Source organism: Zalophus californianus, chromosome 10 (assembly GCF_009762305.2).
Source record: "Zalophus californianus isolate mZalCal1 chromosome 10, mZalCal1.pri.v2, whole genome shotgun sequence".
In the NCBI taxonomy this organism is placed as follows: Eukaryota; Metazoa; Chordata; class Mammalia; order Carnivora; family Otariidae; genus Zalophus; species Zalophus californianus.
In genome coordinates, this window is record NC_045604.1 from 54,396,487 (window position 1) to 54,417,071 (window position 20,585).

The 20,585-nt window shown below is 43.7% G+C and overlaps 1 protein-coding gene across 4 annotated transcripts in view; it reads right to left on the reverse strand.

Annotated features, from left to right (window-relative positions):
• Positions 1 to 846: 846 nt before the first annotated feature.
• Positions 847 to 20,585, reverse strand: part of C10H1orf105 (chromosome 10 C1orf105 homolog) — a 37,100-nt gene continuing 17,361 nt past the window's right edge. Inside the window, exons 4-7 of one of the 4 annotated variants that reach the window (XM_027613372.2) lie at positions 13,999 to 14,073; positions 8,010 to 8,077; positions 5,021 to 5,088; positions 847 to 961 (exon numbers count right to left, since the gene is read on the reverse strand). In XM_027613372.2, the coding sequence (XP_027469173.1) occupies positions 924 to 961; positions 5,021 to 5,088; positions 8,010 to 8,077; positions 13,999 to 14,073 (249 nt within the window). In that variant the 3' untranslated portion in view covers positions 847 to 923. Of the gene's footprint in view, positions 962 to 1,529; positions 1,955 to 5,020; positions 5,089 to 8,009; positions 8,078 to 13,998; positions 14,074 to 20,585 lie in introns of those variants that run through there. The other 3 variants (XM_027613370.2, XM_027613369.2, XM_027613371.2) reach the window with 3 other exon arrangements.

The following is a 20,585-nucleotide window of genomic DNA, read 5'->3' on the forward strand; positions in this document are numbered from 1 at the left end:
AAATTTTTTTAAAAACCTTAAAATAAATTAAAAGATCTTTAAGTCTTTAAGAGTTTAAGAGTGTAAAAGTTTCCTAAGATGAAAAAATTTAAGAACCACTGATACAGACCATCATTCTCAGTCACCACACTAGAACATTGGCAAACACCAGGATGTTATTCTTTTTGATGAAATTTTAGAAATACCCTTGTACTCCAGGCGGGGATTTTTTGAGATTTAGGAAGCATTCTATCTGACTAGGTATATAATATTCAAATTACCTCAAAAGCTCCAAATAATTGGGGCGCCTGGGTGGCTCAGTTGGTTAAGTGACTGCCTTCGGCTCAGGTCATGATCCTGGAGTCCTGGGATCGAGTCCCACATTGGGCTTCCTGCTCAGCAGGGAGTCTGCTTCTCCCTCTGACCCTCTTCCCTCTCGTGCTTTCTATCTCTCATTCTCTCTCTCTCAAATAAATAAATAAAATCTTTAAAAAAAAAAGCTCCAAATAACTGTGCTTGGGACATGTATCTCTCCCTAATTCAGGGGTATAGGTACCCCAAATCCTTTTACTGGATACATTAATTTGCAAAACAAAAAAGAAGAAACATTTTTATCTATGATTTGTCTGTCCTTCAGCAATGATCTGAAGTGGGATCATAATACATGCGTGCCCTGAGAGGAAGTACATACTATTTTTGGAGTTATTGAACTCTAACTGAACTGAAACCAAGAATCATAACCTACCATAAATATAGGGCCATCGAGCTAGTTTTCCTAGTTTTGGGGGGTTGTTTTTAAATGTGTGTGTGTGTGTGTGTGTGTGTGTGTGTATAAGAAATGAGGTCAATTTAGGTACCAGGCCATTTGTTAAAGATTCCTGAAGCCCATTCTTCAAATACAGTCAGCACAGAGGTTGGTTCTCACATGTGGGTCCAGTGTCCATTTAGCCAGGATCCTGTGATTCCGCAAGGTCACTGCATCCTAAAGAATGGAAGGGATCTTTTTTTATAGGAGCCCTCCTGAAGCTGAGTATGGAGCACTTGTGCCTATAAATATAATATTTGCAAGCCTAGAGTTTTCCTCTGTCTCCTTCACATTGCTGACACATGGACCAAGACAGAGTTGAAGGTAGACATTCTCAAACCAAAGTAACAAAAGAACAAAATACAAGCATGTGATTTAGATATGAATGAGCAAAGATCAGATGAATATCTGATAATACACAGGACACTAAATGAGGGGGACAAGACAAGGCATGTTTTCTGTCCTCGAGAGTTGCAATCACTAAGCACTTGCCATTTTCCCATTGTATCACAGTATCCTGTCATCTACCAGTGAAACTGACAGAGATAAGGACAGGAGGGTGACCTCCATTTCTCTCCTGTATTCATAATAGGTTGAATTCATGAGAGACCTCCAGGAGCCATCTCTAGCCCCCTGCCCTGAAGAAGAGCTGAAAGATAATTCAAGTCTTAGAAACAGAAGGATGTTGTCTATTATAACACAGTTAAAAATCTTAAGAAAATAATAAAATTAATGACACCCAAAATGTTCCATTTTAATCAGTAAATCCTTATAATCATGGCAATTAAATCACTTGTCTTTAGGAAAATGAGAAGACAATGGCAAGAGCTAGAATTCGAGCAACTTACAACAAGGGAAAAGTGAGTCACCTTTTTGGTGACAGGAGGGAATTAGGCTAATATGCCTGAAACTGCCTTGGTTAACTTGTTTTCTCTCTGTGAGTCTGGAAGGTGAAGCTCCATAGTGAGCTCTGACCACTCACTGCCTCATTGTCTTGCCCTTTGGCTCCTTTCTGGGCAAGGAAGAGAGTTGTGTGTCCCGCAGAGTTGCGTAGGTATCTGCCAACAGTCCGTGGAAGACAGCTGTCCTGGGGCCCAGAATGGGCAGTCTGTAGTGAATACTCTCTGGAGGACAGTGCAAGAAGAAGGAAAAACAAGGGCTTCTTAGAATCTATTTTTAAAGAAGTTCAAAATATCAAAAGGTCACCAAAGACTCTTTTTCAACCTTATAAAACAGATTCAAAATTCACCTAAGAATTCCTTTTAATAGAACCATTTTATCCTGTACAAGATTTAAGCTCCTATAAATCTTGTTGAAGAGGTCAGAAAAGAGAACCTAGAAACAAAACTCAAGAATTAGGAGTCATTGCCAATTAAATAAAAAGTGAATATAAAATGTGTCTGGAGTTATAATGTGAGTTGAAGGGAAAAGAAGATTCAATTCTCAGGATAAGGTAACTGGGTGATGGACATTAAGGAAGCCATGTGATGTAATGAGCACTGGGTATTATATAAGACTGATGAATCACAGACCTGTACCTCTGAAACCAACAATACTTTATATGTTAATTAATTGAATTAAAATTTTAAAAAATATATTAAAAAAAGAAGACTTTTCAGGGACACATATATGGTTCTACTTTCAGAAAACAAACATGATCTTACGAAAAGTCTACAATAGTACTTGTATTTCAAAAGGAACCTTCATTTTATGAAATAATTTAAATTAGCGTTCTTTAAAATCCTCATCATCCTGACCTCTTCTTCAAATGTGATTTTATTTACAAAAATGTTGGTTAATATTCAGCTTTTCCAGAAGACACATTGCTTGAAGGATAACGTCTTTCTATTGGAAGTCACTGAATGGAAGGGAACTGGAGTCCTGAATTCTCTGGAAAAGCCCCTCACCCAGCTGGATGAGAGCTAAGAGATGTCACAAGACCACAAACCTAGGATCTGGTTCGGTCTCATCACTGTAATGAAGAGGAAACAGAGGTCCAGGGTCACAGGCACCGATGTTTATTGACAACAGGAGCCTGTACATGTCATGGAACTCTGGATTGGAAGCCAGAGTCAAGATAAATGAATCCGGAAGAAATCCCCATAACTTATGGAGATAGGCTCTTTCTGTTTACTTAGTTCTCACTAATAATTACTGATAACATATAAGGGTTAGCTGAATCCAGAAACGTACTAGAAGTCACTGTTGTGATCAAGGAGAGGAGTTAGACAATGATTGGCAGTTATGTTCATTGGGATGAGTCAGCCATGTGGTATTTGTAGGATGACCACAGGCAAGGCAGCACAGGTGGGTGGCAGCTTCAGCAATAAGCAAGTGCTGTAGCAGGGACACGTCTAAGCTGCGGAAACCTGTGGGGCCAGGGCAGTGTCAGCAGTTTTTCTGGGTTGATCAAAGGTGAAGACTTCTCATACTGAGTGTCTGGCTCTCAGGGGCGGGGGAGGAGGAGCGCTGGGGAGACGGGCGGGGGGGGGGCAGCGGGGCGGCAGAACGTTTCTCTGGCTTTACGGGTGGGAAGCCAGAGGCCCAGACAGTTTAAACAGTTTGGCCAGTCCTGTAGAGCAAGACTAGGACCTGAACCCACGTCTCCTTGCTTCTAGGCTAAGTGCTTTTACCTCACCTCAGAGGGCACCTGCAGGGGCAAAGCTCAGCTCAGAAATGTCACAGCTGGAATTGATAGATCTGCCAAGCTTCAGCTCCTAGTCAGCTCCATAAGCACTCTCCCCGAAGTCCTACCTCTAAGATTGCTCTCTTGGATGGACTCTATGGGCAAGAATCATAAGATGTCCAAGAACATAATGTGCTGACCTTATGTACACAAAGTCTAGTTCTTATATTGGTGACTGAAATACACTCCCATGGTTAATAAATTGATGAAAGGCATCTTATCGCACTGCCCTGTAGAATCACAAAATAAACATTCTTGCTGAGGGAAGGGCATGTAAGTGTGTGTGTGTGTGTGTGTGTGTGTGTGTGCGCGCGCGTGCGCGCGCTCTACTCCTTTGTGAGGCAGGCCTGAAAAAATCCAGGTTCAAGGAAAACTCAGAATGAGCATGTGACTGGAAATGAGAACACTGAAACCAAGAGCACATGCATGTCACCCAGTGTTCTCTTGGCTTCCAGAGAATGAGGTGCTCACACAGCAGCGAACAGCGGAGGGGGAGCTTTTCTTGGATGGATGTTCCTAGCTCTTGGCTCTTTAGTTTCACTTTGGCTAAATGAGAGCCAGGAGGTAGGCCAATATTTCTGGATACCTAAGAAGGGATTCACTGGGACTGGCGGTCTTTTCCCTCCTCTCCAATAATGTGAATATCTGCATGCTTCGGCTGTTTACCGGAGCCTGTGGTCCCCCCTTTCAGCATCCCTTCCAGATATCCCTTCTATCTTCACATTTTCTCTCTGGATGCCTTTTCAGCAATTCTGGATCTAGCTCCCCTGTCGATGGAGCTTAGACTCTCCCATTTGTATAAAGCAAAGAAAGGGATCTCGATTTTCCTTCTTGTGTATATTAAATGAGAGAAAAGCCAGAGGTGGCCTCAGTTAATATGGGAGAAATGAGAAGATGGATAAACTTACTAACATAACAGCCTCTACTGCACCAACCCCTTGATCTGTATCCCCCCAAAGAATGACCTGCACCCACCTTCACCAGCTCAGTGGTGACATCTCTAAAAGATGAGACATAGGTCGATGCTGAAGCTGGAGCTGGAGCCGATATCCTTGTCTATCAATAGCAAGTGGACATAAGAATAGCGCTGGGCAGCTGCCAGAAGGCAGGTGGTTTAGGAAGGCTGTGGGGTGAGAGGTTCAGGGATTTGGAGAGGCCATTCCAAGGATGTGGGGATGCACTTCCTTTCCCACCTTAACTGCCTGAAAGGGAATTACCTACTTTGTGCCCCATTTCCGTGAAAATTCTTCAGCAAGTAGATATGAGGCTCTTTAGAAAGAATGAGGCAGATCCCTGTGGCATGGAGAAGACCTGGGAAGGAGCTTGGCACAGATGTAGGTCAGTGAGGCCTGGAAAGGGGCCAGGTGGGGCTGGCCTGAAGGGAGGGCTGGGGGGCAATCAAAACAGGCCATAAGCAGTATGTGAAAAGAGAAAGGGGCAGACAGAGGGAATTTGTTCGGAAAATTTAGAAACTATCTTAGGGATTAAACTTTTCATCCTACTACTCTGGAGGTAGTATGTCCCCCACTACAAGTACTCCGAACACAAACCTGTTGAGATGTCATTATGGGAACATTTGGATACAGTCTGAGTTTTTGGTGGAGGAAGACTCATCATTCTGTTTGGAAGAAACAAGAAAACACATCAGTCATGTGGCTAAGGCTTGGTGGAAAGGAATGTGCCTTTATACATTTTAAAACACAGATGCTTTCTTGAAACCAGCACCTGTTAACCTGGTGCTCAGACCACTTTGCCACAGTCTATGATGATGGGGCCAGAGACCACTATATCCCAAGCTCTCTCACTTTAATGAATTTTGATAAAAACTTCTTAAAAAATATTTTATTCACTGTCAGAACATGTGTGGTCTAAATAGAAGGAATCAAGAATCCTCCAATTTCCAGAAAAAAAAAAAAAATGAACAACTCTTCCAGATCAGTAATCTACCCTGCCAAGTGCAAAACAGAATATTTTGGTTCGAACCTTCTTATTTTATTTTTATTTTTTTGCCTTAAAATCTCTTCTTTTATTCCCATCAATATTATTCTGTGAGACTAGTTTCTCTACTGTTGAATGTTATTAAAGCAAGACAGAAACCATTTAGAAATACTTTGTTGTCAATCCAACTTTGATTAAAGAAATTTTTAAAAATCTTTATTTATTTAAGTAATCTCTACGCCCGACGTGGGGCTTAAACTCACGACCCTGAATCAAAAGTAGCATGCTTTTCCAGCTGAGCCAGCCAGGTACCCCTAAATCAATTTTTATAAAGATTATTTTTATTTATTGAAATTTTTTTTAGTTTTTATTTTAATCATCCAGTGCTCATCACAAGTCTACTCCTTAATCCCCATCACCTACTTCACCTTCCAATTTTAGAGAAAATGTCTTGACCACATCTCCTATTTCTCCTGGTGGCTAAGGCTGTGGAAGTGACCCTTGACCAAAATGGTATGAGTCCAAACCATTTCTACATTAAATTGCTTAATTTCTAAAGACTGACAAATCTGCAAACTTTGATGGGATCTGCACTCATTTCATTGTTTCCATTTCTTTTTTTTTTAAGATTTTATTTATTTATTTGACAAAGAGAGGCACAGTGAGAAAGGGAACACAAGCAGGGGGAGTGGGAGAGGGAGAAGCAGGCTTCCCGCTGAGCAGGGAGCCCAAGGCGGGGCTCGATCCCAGGACCCTGGGATCATGACCCGAGCCAAAGGCAGACGCTTAACGACTGAGCCACCCAGGCGCCCCTCATTGTTTCCATTTCTACAAAGATTTTTCAAGATTATTTTTACTTTGCCACCAAAAATATGGCGCATCTGGCCAGTTTATCTTACTCAGTTGCCATTGGAGGAATCAGTGGGACTAAGGAAAAGAAAAACTCCTATTACCCATGTTGAACAAACAGGAAGGTGGTCTTTCTAAGACTGAGAAATTAAGATTTGTTTGCACTGTAATTCAACAAATATATATCTCTCCACTCATCTTTTCTTTCTCTCTTTTTCTCCCTCCCTCCCTTCCTTCTTTCCTTCATTCCTTCCATTCAACAAACATCACTTAATTTCTACAATGGTTACAATTAAAGTCACTTTTTAAAAACTCTTATTTCGGTAAGGACAATTCTTCCTGCCCATACATAGAGAGAGACTCAAAAACCGTGAGGACAGATTTTTATAAGCTACTAACAGAACCAGGACCTTACTTTATAGTCACACTAGCTAAATCTCAAACAGAAGTGGTCTGTTTTCCTTCATTACATTGAAAAAAATGACCCATCTAATGATACTTCAGGTTGGTGTAGACATGATTTTAGGATTGGTTCAACCCTTAGTCTAGCTCAAGGAATTAAGAGTTGTTTGTTTAAAACCCGCTAATGATTCTGGAATTTGGGACTTTATTTAAAATACCAAACTTGCAAGATAAATGAACTGGGGCAACAAATTTCAAAAGTTTCTGTCATAGAGGAAACTTTTGCTCGGAAATCCCAGACTTTAGATAGTTCCATTTTCTATTTAAAGTCTGTACAGAATACTTATTTGAATTACTTTTATTATGATCTGATAGAAGCTTTGAAAAAGTTGCAGGTAAATGTTATCAGTGCTGGAGCGTGTTGTCCTCAAACACACTACCCATTCCTCCTTGACCCTGTCTCTCTGGGCCAGGCACCCAGCACATGGGTTCCATACATCTGAGTCTACACTGCAGCTTGGAGCAAATTTCATAAAAGGAATCCTAACATCTACTGCTGTCCAACATAAGGTTACAAAAAGACCTATCTATTTTTCAATATTTTGCTTTCTCTATGAGGAAAAAAAGTTGAAGATTGCCATTGGATCACATATAACTTTTTTGATTAGTCACATCAAATCTGACCATGTCTGTTTGCCTACATTCCAACCATCTACGGTTAGGGCAAGTCTACCTACACTGGTGCTTTAGCCAGGGTGAGTCTGCATTTCGAGTTTTTTAATGAAGTAAAAGCTTCTTTAAAGTCCTTTTTCCCTTTCTGATAGTTAAATATGGGGGAGGGGAACCCTGAAATCCAACTAATCAAAATTCTGACTGGATTTTATTTTTTATATACTTGATCTTGATAAGAAAGCAGCAAACGACAACCAAACTGATGACAGGAATTTTGGTTACTGAGAAGTAGCAGAGGATGTCCTGGGCTGAGAACAGATTGTGTGTGAGGTCCCATACCTTCTGAATTATGTAAGTCATCTACATGGAGAATGCATACTCGGTTCTGCCTGAGTTACCAAAGGAATCTTGTATCCTCTTCTTTGTACTGTTCTTGGGAAGGTGGAAAGGTAGATTATACTTTCTACCGTAATTTTAATAGCCGTTCAAGCAAAAAGGTGAAAACAACTTTTTTTTTTGTCTCTCTCGTTTAACCAGAAAATGAAACCACTCAAGAAGCCCATTCTCTGAGCATTCCCTGAACATTCTACTTATTTTGTTTCTCAATCCACTGTCCTGTGCCCCCAAACTGATATAAATAGAATTAAAATAATGTCCTGATTTAAATCTTAGACTTACCTATGACTCATAAAATTCTCAAAGGATAATTTCAGATTATGAGGGATTATCATAGTTCTTGGTTGTACCTGAGAAAGAAAGTCTCATTTAGAACATTGCCCCAAACTGTATTCCAGTTTAAATAAATAATGCACCACCTTAGCAAACTCAAGTTGTATTTAATATTAGAATCATTCATATATTCTTTTGTGCTATGAATGAACAAGAGGGGATCGCCTGCCCATAAGTCATAGAGTCTATGTTCTTCCCTGGTTATCAGATTTTGAAGTTAGAAACCTCAAGATTGGTAAAGCCTCCAATTCTCTTTGTTTAGCTCACCCCCCAACATTCTTCAGGTCTCAGATCACCTGTCAGCCTCTCGCGGACACCACTGACTCCTGGACGACTGTTAGGTAGTCCTCTGCCTTACGTTCTCACCGTTCCCTAGGCTTCCTCTACCAACATACTCCTAAGGTTTTTATTGTAATTACTTGCTTGATGTCTGGTTTCCCTCATAGACTTTCAGCTTCATGGGGGCAGAGACCATGTCCCTGTTTTTGTATTTCCAAGTTCTAACACAGTGCTCAAGAAATATTTGTTGATCAAATTAGTTCAAGAAATATTTGTTGATCAAATTAGTGAATGAATGAACCCACTCTGAAGCACACTTGAAAGTTTTAAGTGTGCCCTTCCTAGTGGACTATAATAAATTACACAGTTATACCATTCCTGATTAAGACATTATTTTCTTGAACTTTTCCAGATTCGTTACTGGCACTAGATATTGGTTTTCTTTAGGAGCTCAGGCTTTCACTAAGAATCACTTTTCCCCCCAACATTTCTCAAAAGATATCATAGCCATGGCAGTGAAAAGATAATCACAAATGTGAGTGCAGGTGTTCAGTTGGGCTATTCATTGAGTGACTTGTGATTTAAATGTATGACACAATGAAGCTGCAAATTACTATGTGGTAAGGGCCTTCAGAGGTGCTTGAAAAGAGAGAAGAATCTGAACATTAGGTCTATAGAAATGCCAATCACTTACAGTATTTAATCAGATTGTTGCAACTCATCAGCTGAGGGGAAGCATCCAGGGGGAGGAAAGAAATGATCCGATAACAGTAGCATATGGGAGTAGCGAGGGCAGCAAAGGCTTTGATGAGAACCTGGTAAGAGGCTTCTAGATACATAAAAGGGATGAGAATAAAGGAGACACACTGCCTTTCTAAAATTTCTTCTGACATTGGCTCTGTTGCAAAGAAAGATGGTGGAAACTCTCTACCTTCTCCTGATTATACGACCCCTTTTCAAAAGCCCCTAAATCCAGCTAGTGCTATTGTATGCATGAGTGGGCTATCGGGGGCTACCCCAGAATAAAGCTACCAAAGAGAGCAGTTTTGTCCCTGAGAAGAAGTGTGTCCTGTGGGCAACTCCTAGTCAGTCTGGAAAACTATGCATTGTCTTCCTCTGGGAAGACTTCTCTGATATCTACTTCTCATGCCTGTTCACATCCTACCAGCTCTATTTCTATTTCTATTCATCATTTTATTATCATTATTTGCTTACCCATTGGCTCCTTAAAGGTAGGGCTTATGTCTTATTCTTTTATTTATTTATTTTTCCTCTGTAGCTGAGCTATTACCTAAGTACCTGGCCCATGGTAGGCAGTCAATAAATATTTATTGAAATGAACTGATGTATGTAGATAGATTTTGAGACCAATGAACATACATATGTTGGAGAACGGCTCCCTACAGTATGTCCAGCTTGACATCCTACTTTGAAGGGGCTTGCAAGTGTGTATTAGAGAGCAATGCACATAACAGAAGGACTACATAATAGATGTTTTAAGGGGAAGATGAGCTGTTTGGAGCAGACACATAATAAGAGACAATTTACATAAAACTAAGGTGGCTATCCCTGGTGACTCACAGCCATAACTTTCAGTAGGTAATTTCTTCCACACTAAATAATTGAGCTCCTGGACCAGGGTACTCATATCCAGGAGTATGAGTAGTCATACAAAACAGGTCCTACTAGGATTTTTCTTTTTTGATATTCATCCACTTTATGCTTTTATTTTTTTTAAGATTTATTTATTTATTTATTTCAGAGACAGAGATAGCAGGAGAGAGCATGATTGGGGAGGGGAGAGAGGGAGAAGCAGGCTCCCCACGGAGCAGGGAGCCCGATGTGGGGCTCCATCCCAGGACCCTGGGATCATGACCTGAGCTGAAGGTAGACGCTTAACTGACTGAGCCATTCAAGCACCCCATTTATGCTTTTATTTTTAAAAATATTTTTCTAGTGCTAATCTTTTTCTTTTTAATTCAGACACCTAAGATTCACCATCTCAATGTACAACTCAGTGGTTTTTAGTAGCATCACAAAGTTGCACAACAATCACCACTATCGACTTCCAGAAGATTTCCAACAGCCCAGAAAGAAGCTCTGTCCTCATTAGCACTCATTTTCATTCATTCATTCCCCAAGTCCTTGGCAACCACTATCTATTTTCTGTTTCTACAGATTTGCCTATTCTGGACAATTCATATAAATGAAATCGATATAACATGTGGCCTTTACTGTCTGGTTTCTTTTATGTAACAAAATGTTTTCAAATATTATCCAGGTTGTAGCATATATAAGTACTTTCTTTTCATGGCTGAATAATATTCCATTGTATGGATCACATTTTGTTTATGCATTCAACAGTTGATGGATCTTTGAGGTATTTTCACTTTTTCGCTATTATGAATTAATGTTGCTATGAACATTCTTGTACAAGTTTGTGTATGGACATGTTTTCAGTTCTCTTGGGTATATATCTAGGATGGAAATGCTGGGTCATATGGTGACTCTATGTTTAAGTTTTTGAGGAATTGCCAATTGCTGTTTCCTAGAGCAGTTGCATTGTTTTACATTCCTACCAGCAGTGGATGGGGATTCCAGTTTCTCCATATCCTCGTCAACACTTGTTATTATCCACTTTTTTATTATGGGTATTCTTTTGGGTATCAAATAATGTCTCATTATGGTTTCAGTCACATTTCCTTAATGGTTAATGATGTTGAGCATCTTTTCATGTGTTTATTGGCCATTTGAATATCTTCTTTGGAGAAATGTTTATTTAAATTTTCTGTCCATTTTGAAATGTGTTTGTGTTTTTATTGTTGAGTTGTAAACTTTTTAAAAGTATATTTTGGATTCTAGTCCCTTTTCAGATATGTGATTTGCATTTTCCCCCCTTCTGTGGGTTGTCTTTTCATGTTCTTGATGGTGTTCTTTGCAGCAAAAAAGTTTTTAATTTTGATGAAGGCGAATTTAGGTAGTTTTTGTTGTTGTTTGTGCTTTTGGTGTCACGTCTAAGAAACCATTATGTTATTCAAGGTCATGAATATTTACACCTATGTTTTCCTCTAGGAGTTTCATGTTCTAGCTCTCACAATTAGATCTTTGATCTATTTGTAGCGATTTTTTGTATATGGCATGAGAGAGGGGCATAACTTCATTCTTTTGCATATGGATATACAATTGTCTCAGTACCATTTACTGAAAAGACTGTTCTTTCCTCATTAAATTGTTTTGACACCTTTGTCAAAAATCAGCTGTTCAGGACCTCTTATTCTTATGGAGATCCCATAGTATATAATTAAATTTGAGTTTCTCCTGTTAAAAAATTTTTTTAGTTGTTCACAAATGTAAGGTTTTATTTCTGGACTCTCAATTTTTTTTCCACTGATCTATAGGTTTATCCTTTGTCAGTACCACAAAGTCCTGATTATTGTAGCTTTATAGTAGGTTTTGAAATCAGGAAGTGTGAGTCCTCCACCTTTGCTTTCGTTTTCAGGATTGATCTAGGTATACTGCATCTCTTGCATTTCTATATGAATTTTAAGATCTGCTTGTCAATTTCTTCAAAAACATCATATGAGATTTTGAGAGGAATCACACTGAACATGTACATCAGTTTGGGAGTATTGCTATCTTAAAATCCATAACCATGGTTTTTTTTGCATTTGTTTAGGTCTTCTTTAATTTCTTTACATGATGTTTTATAGCTTTTGATGTACAAGTTGTGCATTTATTTTGTTAAATTTATTCCTAAGTATTTTAATTTTTTGATGCTATTGCAAATGGAACTTTCTTAATTTCATTTTTGGATTATTTATTGTTGGTATATAGAAATAGAATTGATTTTTGTATATTGGCCTTGTATCCTGCAACTCTGCTCTACTCATTTATTAGCTTTAATTGTGTTTTGTGGGTCCCTTAGGACTTTCTAGATGTAAGATTATGCCATCTGAAAATACAGCTTTATATCTTCCTTTCCAATCTGGTTGCCTTTTATTTCTTTTTCTTGTCTTAACTGCCCCACCTAAAACACACAGTACAATGTTAAGCAGAAGCAGCAAGATTGGACATCCTGGTCTTATTTCTGATCTAAGGGGAAAATATCCAGTCTTTCTTCATTGAGTATGATGGTAGCTGCTGGTTTTTCATAGATATGCTTTATTGGGTTGAGGAAGTTCCTTCTATTTTAGGAGCCTTTTTATATCTTCCCCAGCATCTGCCTTCAGCCCCCTGCTAAGAAATGAGGGGTCTCAGTGACTACAGCAGAAATGCAGTACCCCAACCCCAGGAGGAATCTGAAGCGTTGTTGTACATAGTGAAGTAAGTGTATTTATTTCATGCTCATTTTCTAAATTCCTATAGTTTCCTACCAGGCATATGCACTGGTTCTGACTTTCATGTTTGAGGTCTTTCTTTTTGGGATCTGCAGTGAATGGTAAAACCACAGTGTGTGGTTCTACTCCAGTCAGGCCTGGGCAAGGGCAAAGGTCAGAGAAGAGGTCTTGAGAAAGAGAGCAGCTGCTGAAGTCCCAAGTGAGCCATCTGGCAAAAGTCAGCTTGGGCCCAGGGTCAGTGCATTCTAAATGTGGATACAGGAATAAGACCAGGAATAAAACCAGGAGAAATCCCAATCCCAGTTTCCCAGATTCCAGTCAATGCTAATATTGAATGCTGTGATCTTAATTAAGTAGAACGTGAACATAGATTGTAACATTCAGATACATCTTTGTCCATAGCTTCAGTTAAATTTCCAAATCCCACAGAAAAATTTCACAAAACTGCTGGTCTCTTTCATATCCTATTAGTCAAAGCACTTTCACCATTAACGCATCAGAGGCTCTCCTACGTCTCCTGATTTTCTTCTACTCCTTGCCCTTCCTCTTATTGCACATAAGTCCAGAGTCAAAGGAGAATCATAGGATATCAGAATTGTAAAAGCCCTTCCTCAACTCCTACCCTAAACCTAACCGTTTAACTAAATTAAACTTCAACCCAAGCCTGACTGACCCTAACCCTAATCCTCAACCTGACCCAAGTCCTAATGCTGACCTGTACAGCATTCCTCCAGACGCAGGCCTCTTTCTGCAGCAACTCTGATGGATGGCAGAGCTTCGTCCTTGTTTCCTCCATAACCCCTTGTTACCCTTCATCCCCCACCATTCTGCACCACCAGGTACAGACACCACCACCCCCAGCTGGAAAGCGCTATAGGATGTCTCCTTAACTTTTATTCTGAGGTGCTGATTGAATTGATATACCCAAAGATCAAGCTGCTTGTTTCATGACTGCAATGGTAGAAGCAGGTTGTGTTGTATGGGTGTGCGTTGTGTTGCGTTGTATTGGGGAAATGTAAAGGGGGGAGAATTCCACAACCTCCTGAACCTCTACAGCAGTGTAGTTACTTTAGGCTCTCAAAGTAAAGTGGTTCATCTCATCTCTACCCCTCTGACTCACCTACCCTAACTCATCTTTTGGTTTCTTGAAAATGGAGAGGGTTTATTGCATTGTGTCAGATAATGATGCTCCCAGGGACAACAGGTCCTTTTTTGCAGCCTTCCCTGCAAAAAGTGTTGTCTCTCCACTGGACTCTGGTGGGGGAGGGGTAGTGCTGTGCCCTGGGAGGCCCATGCTCATCTCTGCCATCCCGCTGACCTACCATTTTTATTTCTTGACATATGGAGCACAGCTGCTTGTTTCTGATCAGCATGGGGTTACTCTGGATCCTCCTGGCCTGAGGGGAGAGAGAAACAGAGGGAGGTGAGGAAACAGTGGGGGTATTCAGAGCAGCAAAGAAGGGGGACAGGGCTGGAGGAGTAAGAGAGGTAACAGTTATTCCTTCCATAAAACAGAGGGAGTCTCTGGTCTCAGGAGGTGGGATGGTGGATGCTGAGTCCTAGGTGGATGCTGAGTCCTAGGCGGATGCTGAGTCCTAGGTGGATGCTGAGTCCAGGCTTGGCTGCCGGTGGGAGGTTCAGAAAGAGTTTAGGCAGGAGGGGGTGAACCACAGACTAATCGGTGTCTAATATAGTGGTACAGGTGCAACTCACCCTTCTTCGCTCACACTGACATCAGAGCCATGAGGCATGCTCATACGAAGAGTATAATATAGGGGAGAAGAGGGTTGGAGGGACAGACAATAACTATCACTTAAAGCCCCCGCCCCCGCCACTCGATTGTCTGCTGACCTCTTACTACATGTGTGTACCCCTGTGACCTGACCTGTTCCTGCTGCCCTGTGAGGGGTGGGGAACCAGGAGAGGAGGAATATGTCTCTGCAGTGCAGGGAGTGCCTGGGGTGTGCTCCCAGGGTGACCTTCAGTGGACTGGTCTGTGAGTAGCTTCATCCTCTGAGAGACATAAAGCATTTGGGTGAGGCACTATTATTGAAGGTACGAGGACTGAAAACTAGAGACAAAGTTGGATTCTTTTGACAAATATTTAAAATACACTTCATCTTTATAGGCCATTTAAAGAGAATCAACTGCATACTACAATGTTGTGGGTTGGTATGTTAAAACATGAGTGTGAACAGCTCGATTCATTCATTCAGCAACGGACATTTATTGTGAGGCCACCTTGTGGGGGGTGCTGGGCTGGGGCCACAGAGATAAATAAGACATTTTCTGGCCCTAAGGCAGGCCAGGGAAAAATACAAATTCACTCATTTGCCCATTCATTAGGTACTGGGGTCCCTGATCTGACCGCAAGCCGCTTACCACTCAGCAGACTGCGTACAAGGAACTCCAATGGTGTGGAAGGTACTATGACAGAAGTATGCTGAGGCCACTGTGAAATGGAAAAAAGCCACAGAACTCACCTGGGTGGGCGGGGGGCATAGACGGAAGGGTCTGAGAAGGGCTACTGGAGCCGGCAATGCCTGGGTAGGTGTTGGTGGGGTGAACAAGTTGAGGGAGGGGAGGACATTCCAACCCCCAGGAAACACTGCAGCAGCGCAGAAGAATGACCTAGTGCATTGGCATCAGGTAACCGAAGTTAGCTGTCTGGTGAGTGGAGTGGGCAGAGAGGTCAGAGAGGCAGAGACTCCTGGGCCTTTGGCAGATTCTACCTTCTGCCAGATCTTCCCTGATCTCCTGGGGGTGGTATCTCCCAGGGTTTGGCTCCTCCTCCCATCCCTCACCTCTGTGAGTTCTGAGACTAAGATACATCTCTGAAACTGTCATCCAAGGCTGGATGCACTAGATATCATAGAAGCAGCAATGATATTTCTGGGCCTTCAGAAAAGAGAGACTACGTCCCATTGCAGGATTAGGAGAAGCTTCGAGAAGTGGCATTTACACTGAGTCTGAAAGGATGCAGAAGGCATAGACAGGTGGAGGTGGCAGTGGGAGGATCCTTGGGCAGATTTGGTTTTGGTGGAGTTACCAGCAGATTCTTGTTTTTCCTGTAGTGGATTCCTTCTCCTTTTCCAGATTTCCGGTTTCTACATAAGAATAAGAGTTCATTGCAAATCAAGCAACAGACATATCTGAGAGGCCTTCAGGCTGCATGGCAGGATCTTGCCAAGTTAATGATGGCTGCAGATGTGACCCCCGAGTTGCATAACCATGATGACCGGCATCCTGTGGGACCTGAAGACAAAATGTTTTATATATTGTCCTGGCCAGCTTTGTTAACTCCTCATCTGTTAAGACACAACTTCGCTATTACTTTCTCAGAAAGTCTTTTTCCTGGCCCTCTTATCATTTTGCACACCCTTAACCTGATTTGGGTGCTTGCCATTCTGAATCCATCACAGACTTGGTATAGCGTTTTGTTGTATTTTGTCCATTATTCTTTCTCCTTCCTTCCTTCCTTCCTTCCTTCCTTCCTTCCTTCCTTCCTTCCTTCCTTCCTTCCTTCCTTCCTCCTTTCTTTCTTTTTTAAATGTGTTTATTTCCTCCACCAGGCTGAGAGTTCTTGAAAAGCAAAAACACATCTCAAACATCTTTGCATCCCTAGAGCCCATCAAGAATCTGGCACACAGGAGGCATTCGAGCTGAGGGGGAGGGGCAGAGGGAGAGGGAGAAGCAGGCTCCCGGCTGACCAAGGAGCCCGACGTGCAGCTCAATCCCAGGACCCCGGGATCATGACCTGAGCCGAAGGCAGACACTTAACCGACTGAGCCACCCAGATGCCCCCGTAGTAAGCATTTTAAACTATCACACATAACATATACTTATATGTGTACACAAGGAAATCGAAGCAAACAATTTGGGATTCCATGTTCTGTAGACCTCCGCTTCCCCCCACGCACCCCCACCCACCGCCTTGCTTTCTTTCCTAGCCCTGGAACCAAAGGTCTTCCCCTTCTGCAGCATTTGCTGCTCACTCTTGGTTTCCCCAAGGCCAGCTCAGCAGCAGTAGCAGGGATGGCAAGTGAACTGGCTGGGGCTTCAGAGCACAGGCCCCTGGTGGTAACATCTGCAGAGTCAGAGCCACCAAGAAAAGCAACTCTGACATGGTAAGTGGGGTTCTCATTTTCCAAGCAGCTGTCCCCAGGATGGCAGATGGCAGTTGTGATGAGAAAGTGAGAGCAACCTTTTGTAGCCCGGCCAAGGTACGCTGCACAATGCAGCCGGGCCAGAAGCCAGTCTGCTCTTCATATGTCACGATGGGAGAAGTCTTAATATTTGAGGTCAATACCTGCTGAGGTTCGTAAGGTCTGGCTCATGGCCCAAGTCCTTGGCCTTCTTGAATCTTTGATAAAGAAACAGAGAAACATGTTTCTCTCCTTCTCCCCCTCTCCACCTCTCTCTCTCTCACACATACACACATACCTCTCCACATAACAAAAACTGAAAATGTAAAAGCACCAGATGGTGATTTTAAAAATAGCCCTCATGAGCATGCTGAGGAGCACTGACAAATTTGCCTCCATCTTCCCTGCCCTTTGACACCTCTGTTCCTTTCCTCCTTTCCACTCCTGCCTTCAGTGAGAGACACCTAGTGTGTCACCTCTAGTTCAATCCTTTCTGTGAACACAACAAAGAAATTGTGACCCAGAAGGGTTAAGAGATTTGTCCAACCATACATGTATTTAGTTTCAGTGAGCCAGAAACTTCCTTGGATAAAGGGTCAAAAGAAGATTACCTTTCCTCAAGGAGAAAGTGGATTCTTAGGATCCATATGAGGGCATAATGATTCCTATATCCCTTAGAAAAAAAAGTGGTGATCAGAGAGCTATTTTCAATATTCCAAAAAAGAACCCTCTGAAAATTACACATTTTCCTGCGATCTGAAATACCAGCCATCTCCATTAAAGAATAAAGCTGAATATAGTTTTTTTAAAAATACTCATACGGTTGACTTAGAAACATTTCAAACCTGCACAAAGTGTTATCAACAGTCATGCATTTACCGTCCAGACTTATTTTTTTTTTTAAGATTTTATTCATTTATTTGAGAGAGAGAATGAGACAGAGAGCATGAGAGGGGGGCGGGTCAGAGGGAGAAGCAGACTCCCCGCCAAGCAGGGAGCCCTATGTGGGACTCGATCCCGGGACTCCAGGATCATGACCTGAGCCGAAGGCAGTCGCCCAACCAACTGAGCCACCCAGGCGCCCTACCGTCCAGACTTATTAAACTTGGGTTTTATTACTGTCAGATCAGTGGTGGTCATTATTACCTCCCTTTTAAAATTGTATCTGTGGTTACATGGGTCTGGTCAATAGACAGAGGCAAAGGACTGAGGAGTAGGCAGGGTAGTTTCTGTGGTGGTCACGGGCTCTCAAAAACAGAGCCAGTGGGACAGAAATAAGGAAACGAGCTCTTGGTGGTGAGACAATGGGGGGTTGCCCTCCTGTGCTTTTTCCCAGCCATGTCTGGGCCCCTGCAGCGTCTTTAGGCAAAGCTCTTTGTCACAGGTCTGCTGAGAGCGAGGTAAGTCCTGCTCTCCTCAGGACTCTGACTCCTGAGACTGGAACAACAAACCCAGATCAAAGAGAGGAGAGAGGCGGTGCGGGCAGGAGCCGAGGGAATGGGGCAGCGTTTTCGACTCCATTAGTTCCTGAGTAGCTCTTGCTCAGCGACACCCAACCTGCCAAGTAAGCCAAGGGGTCCCAGCGTCTCCCGCTGCAGGCCCCACGTGGCCCCCGGCCACGCCGCCTTGCTGAGGAGCTGGGAGCCAGTCACCGCGGGGCCTCCCTTGTGCCTCCTGATAGCGCCCGGGGCTGTTTCGCGGCATCTGGAGGAGTCCATGCCTGTCACTGGCCGGTGAACGTCCTTCCTGACAAAGGAGCCGCTCCGCAGGGCAGATGTCTAAACGGGGCAGTGGAGGCTCCATTTCTTCGTGTTCATTTTCTGTTTTTCCTCTTTGTCAGCTCTGCCTTTCCTCTGGTTTCCTTTTTTTTTTTTTGTATTCTGTGCCCCTACCTACTTCCCTGTGTCTCTCTCGGCTTCTGCCTTTGTGTCTGTTTGTCTTCCTCTCCCCATCTTCCAGTCTCTGAGCCTCAGTTTTCTTTCTGTCTCTCTGTCCGTGGTTGAACAGTGCTGCAGACACCCAGACACACCTGCCTCTACCACAGGACGGCTCCGGGGCAGGGCAGGAAGGCCACTTGGAATGTGAGTGCTCAAAGTTCGGCCCTCTGACCTGTGACTGGGAAGGGGAAGGGAGCCAGGTGGCGGGACCTTCGCACCTGTGTTCAGAGGCAGCCTTTTGGCGGGTCCCTGATTTAGAGGATAAAGGAAGAGATAGGGTGTCCACAGTGCACTCCACTCCCACCACATACAGCACAGTTTCTTTCCAGAGAGGAGCAGGTCCCTGCTGAGCCCACGTTTATCTCACCGGGTCCATGGGCAGGCCTTCGTGGTCACAGCCAACTCTGTGCAAATCTGCACACCCAGACTTTGTTAAAATAATGTTTATCTTCCTTTAGCCACCCCATTTTAGGGACTTTCCCACCATTGCCTCTCTTTGTTCAGCCTAGCAAAAAAAAAAAAAAAAAAACATTCAGGTCTTGCCACTTCTCTGGGTCTTCATTTCCTTTTGAGGGCTCCTGTGTCACGTAAAACTTATCTTGAATACACGTGTATGTTTTTCTGCCGTTAATCTGTCTTACATCAATTAATTCTCTGGCGCGGCCAAACACCCTAAGATGGCAAAGGTAAACTTTGCCTTCTCTACACCTGCTTGCCTTTCCTATCTGCAGGGACAACTGTTTTTCACACACAGGCGCAGAGAGGGGGAGAGAGAGGTGGAGGATCCGGCCCCGGCGCGGTGAGGGTGAGGGCGAGATCCCGGAACTCTCCTCTCCTTGCAAGAGTTAACGACTGGCGGATTGCCCAGAGACGGGCCTCCTCGGCTCAGCCTACTGGCCAAGCCCCGGGAAGCTGTTGCTCTTGGCTGCTATCTAGTGGTCACCCGGGAGTATTGCAGCCATGAAATTCTAAGCCCTGCGGAAGACGGGCCTCTCACTCGCCCTGGCCGTTATTAAATGTTTTCTTCTCCCGCCGCCTCCTGCCCAGGGGGTCTGGGGCCTAGAGTCTTAATGCCTCGGAAGGCACGATGCACTGAGACTCAGAGCTCACCTGGGATGAGGAGGTGCTCAGTGGCATGGGAGACCCTGTCTAAATCGGAAGTTCAAAGAGACAGTGACCGGAAGGCTTCCAGCTGGTTCTGCAGCAACTGCCCGGCGGATCCTGTCCGGGCTCAGCCTCCTCGGTGCACGTTACGGGGACACTCGCCCCTACAAGCCTGTCCCGGGGGTTGGGGGATTAGTGCCGTGACTCAAGCACAGCCCTGCCCCTAACTGTCCTGCGCTGAAAACCTGGAACATCTCTCCCCGCCGCTCCTGGCCCCTGGGGTCCTCTGCGCTCCGGCTGGGCCCACCCACCCGCGTGGTCCCGTTCCCCGTCAGCCCGCAGGTGTGGCCTGATTCCTCGTTTTCAAGCCCTTTCTGCACGCTCAGGCTCCGCGTCTTTGCTCCCCTGCTGCTTCCCTCCGCTGTGGAAATACCTTCCAGATCGCATGCGGGAGCCGCTTCCTCTGGAACCGTTCCCTGGTGCTCCCTGCTCCCCCTCCTTTCCCGCCCATCGCCTCGCCCGACCGCTGTGCACCTGTGCGGTCCGCGCACCTGTTCTTGGAGGTGCATCGGACTCGCCCCTCTCCCTATCGACGCTAAACCACAGAAGGCCTCCCTAAGCAGGGGTCTACCTCCTGTCACGACGGCCGGCCCCCTGGTGGCTCGCAGAGTGGAGCTGTCCCCATGATGGGGCGTCCCCGAGCGGGGAGCGGGGCGCTGTGAC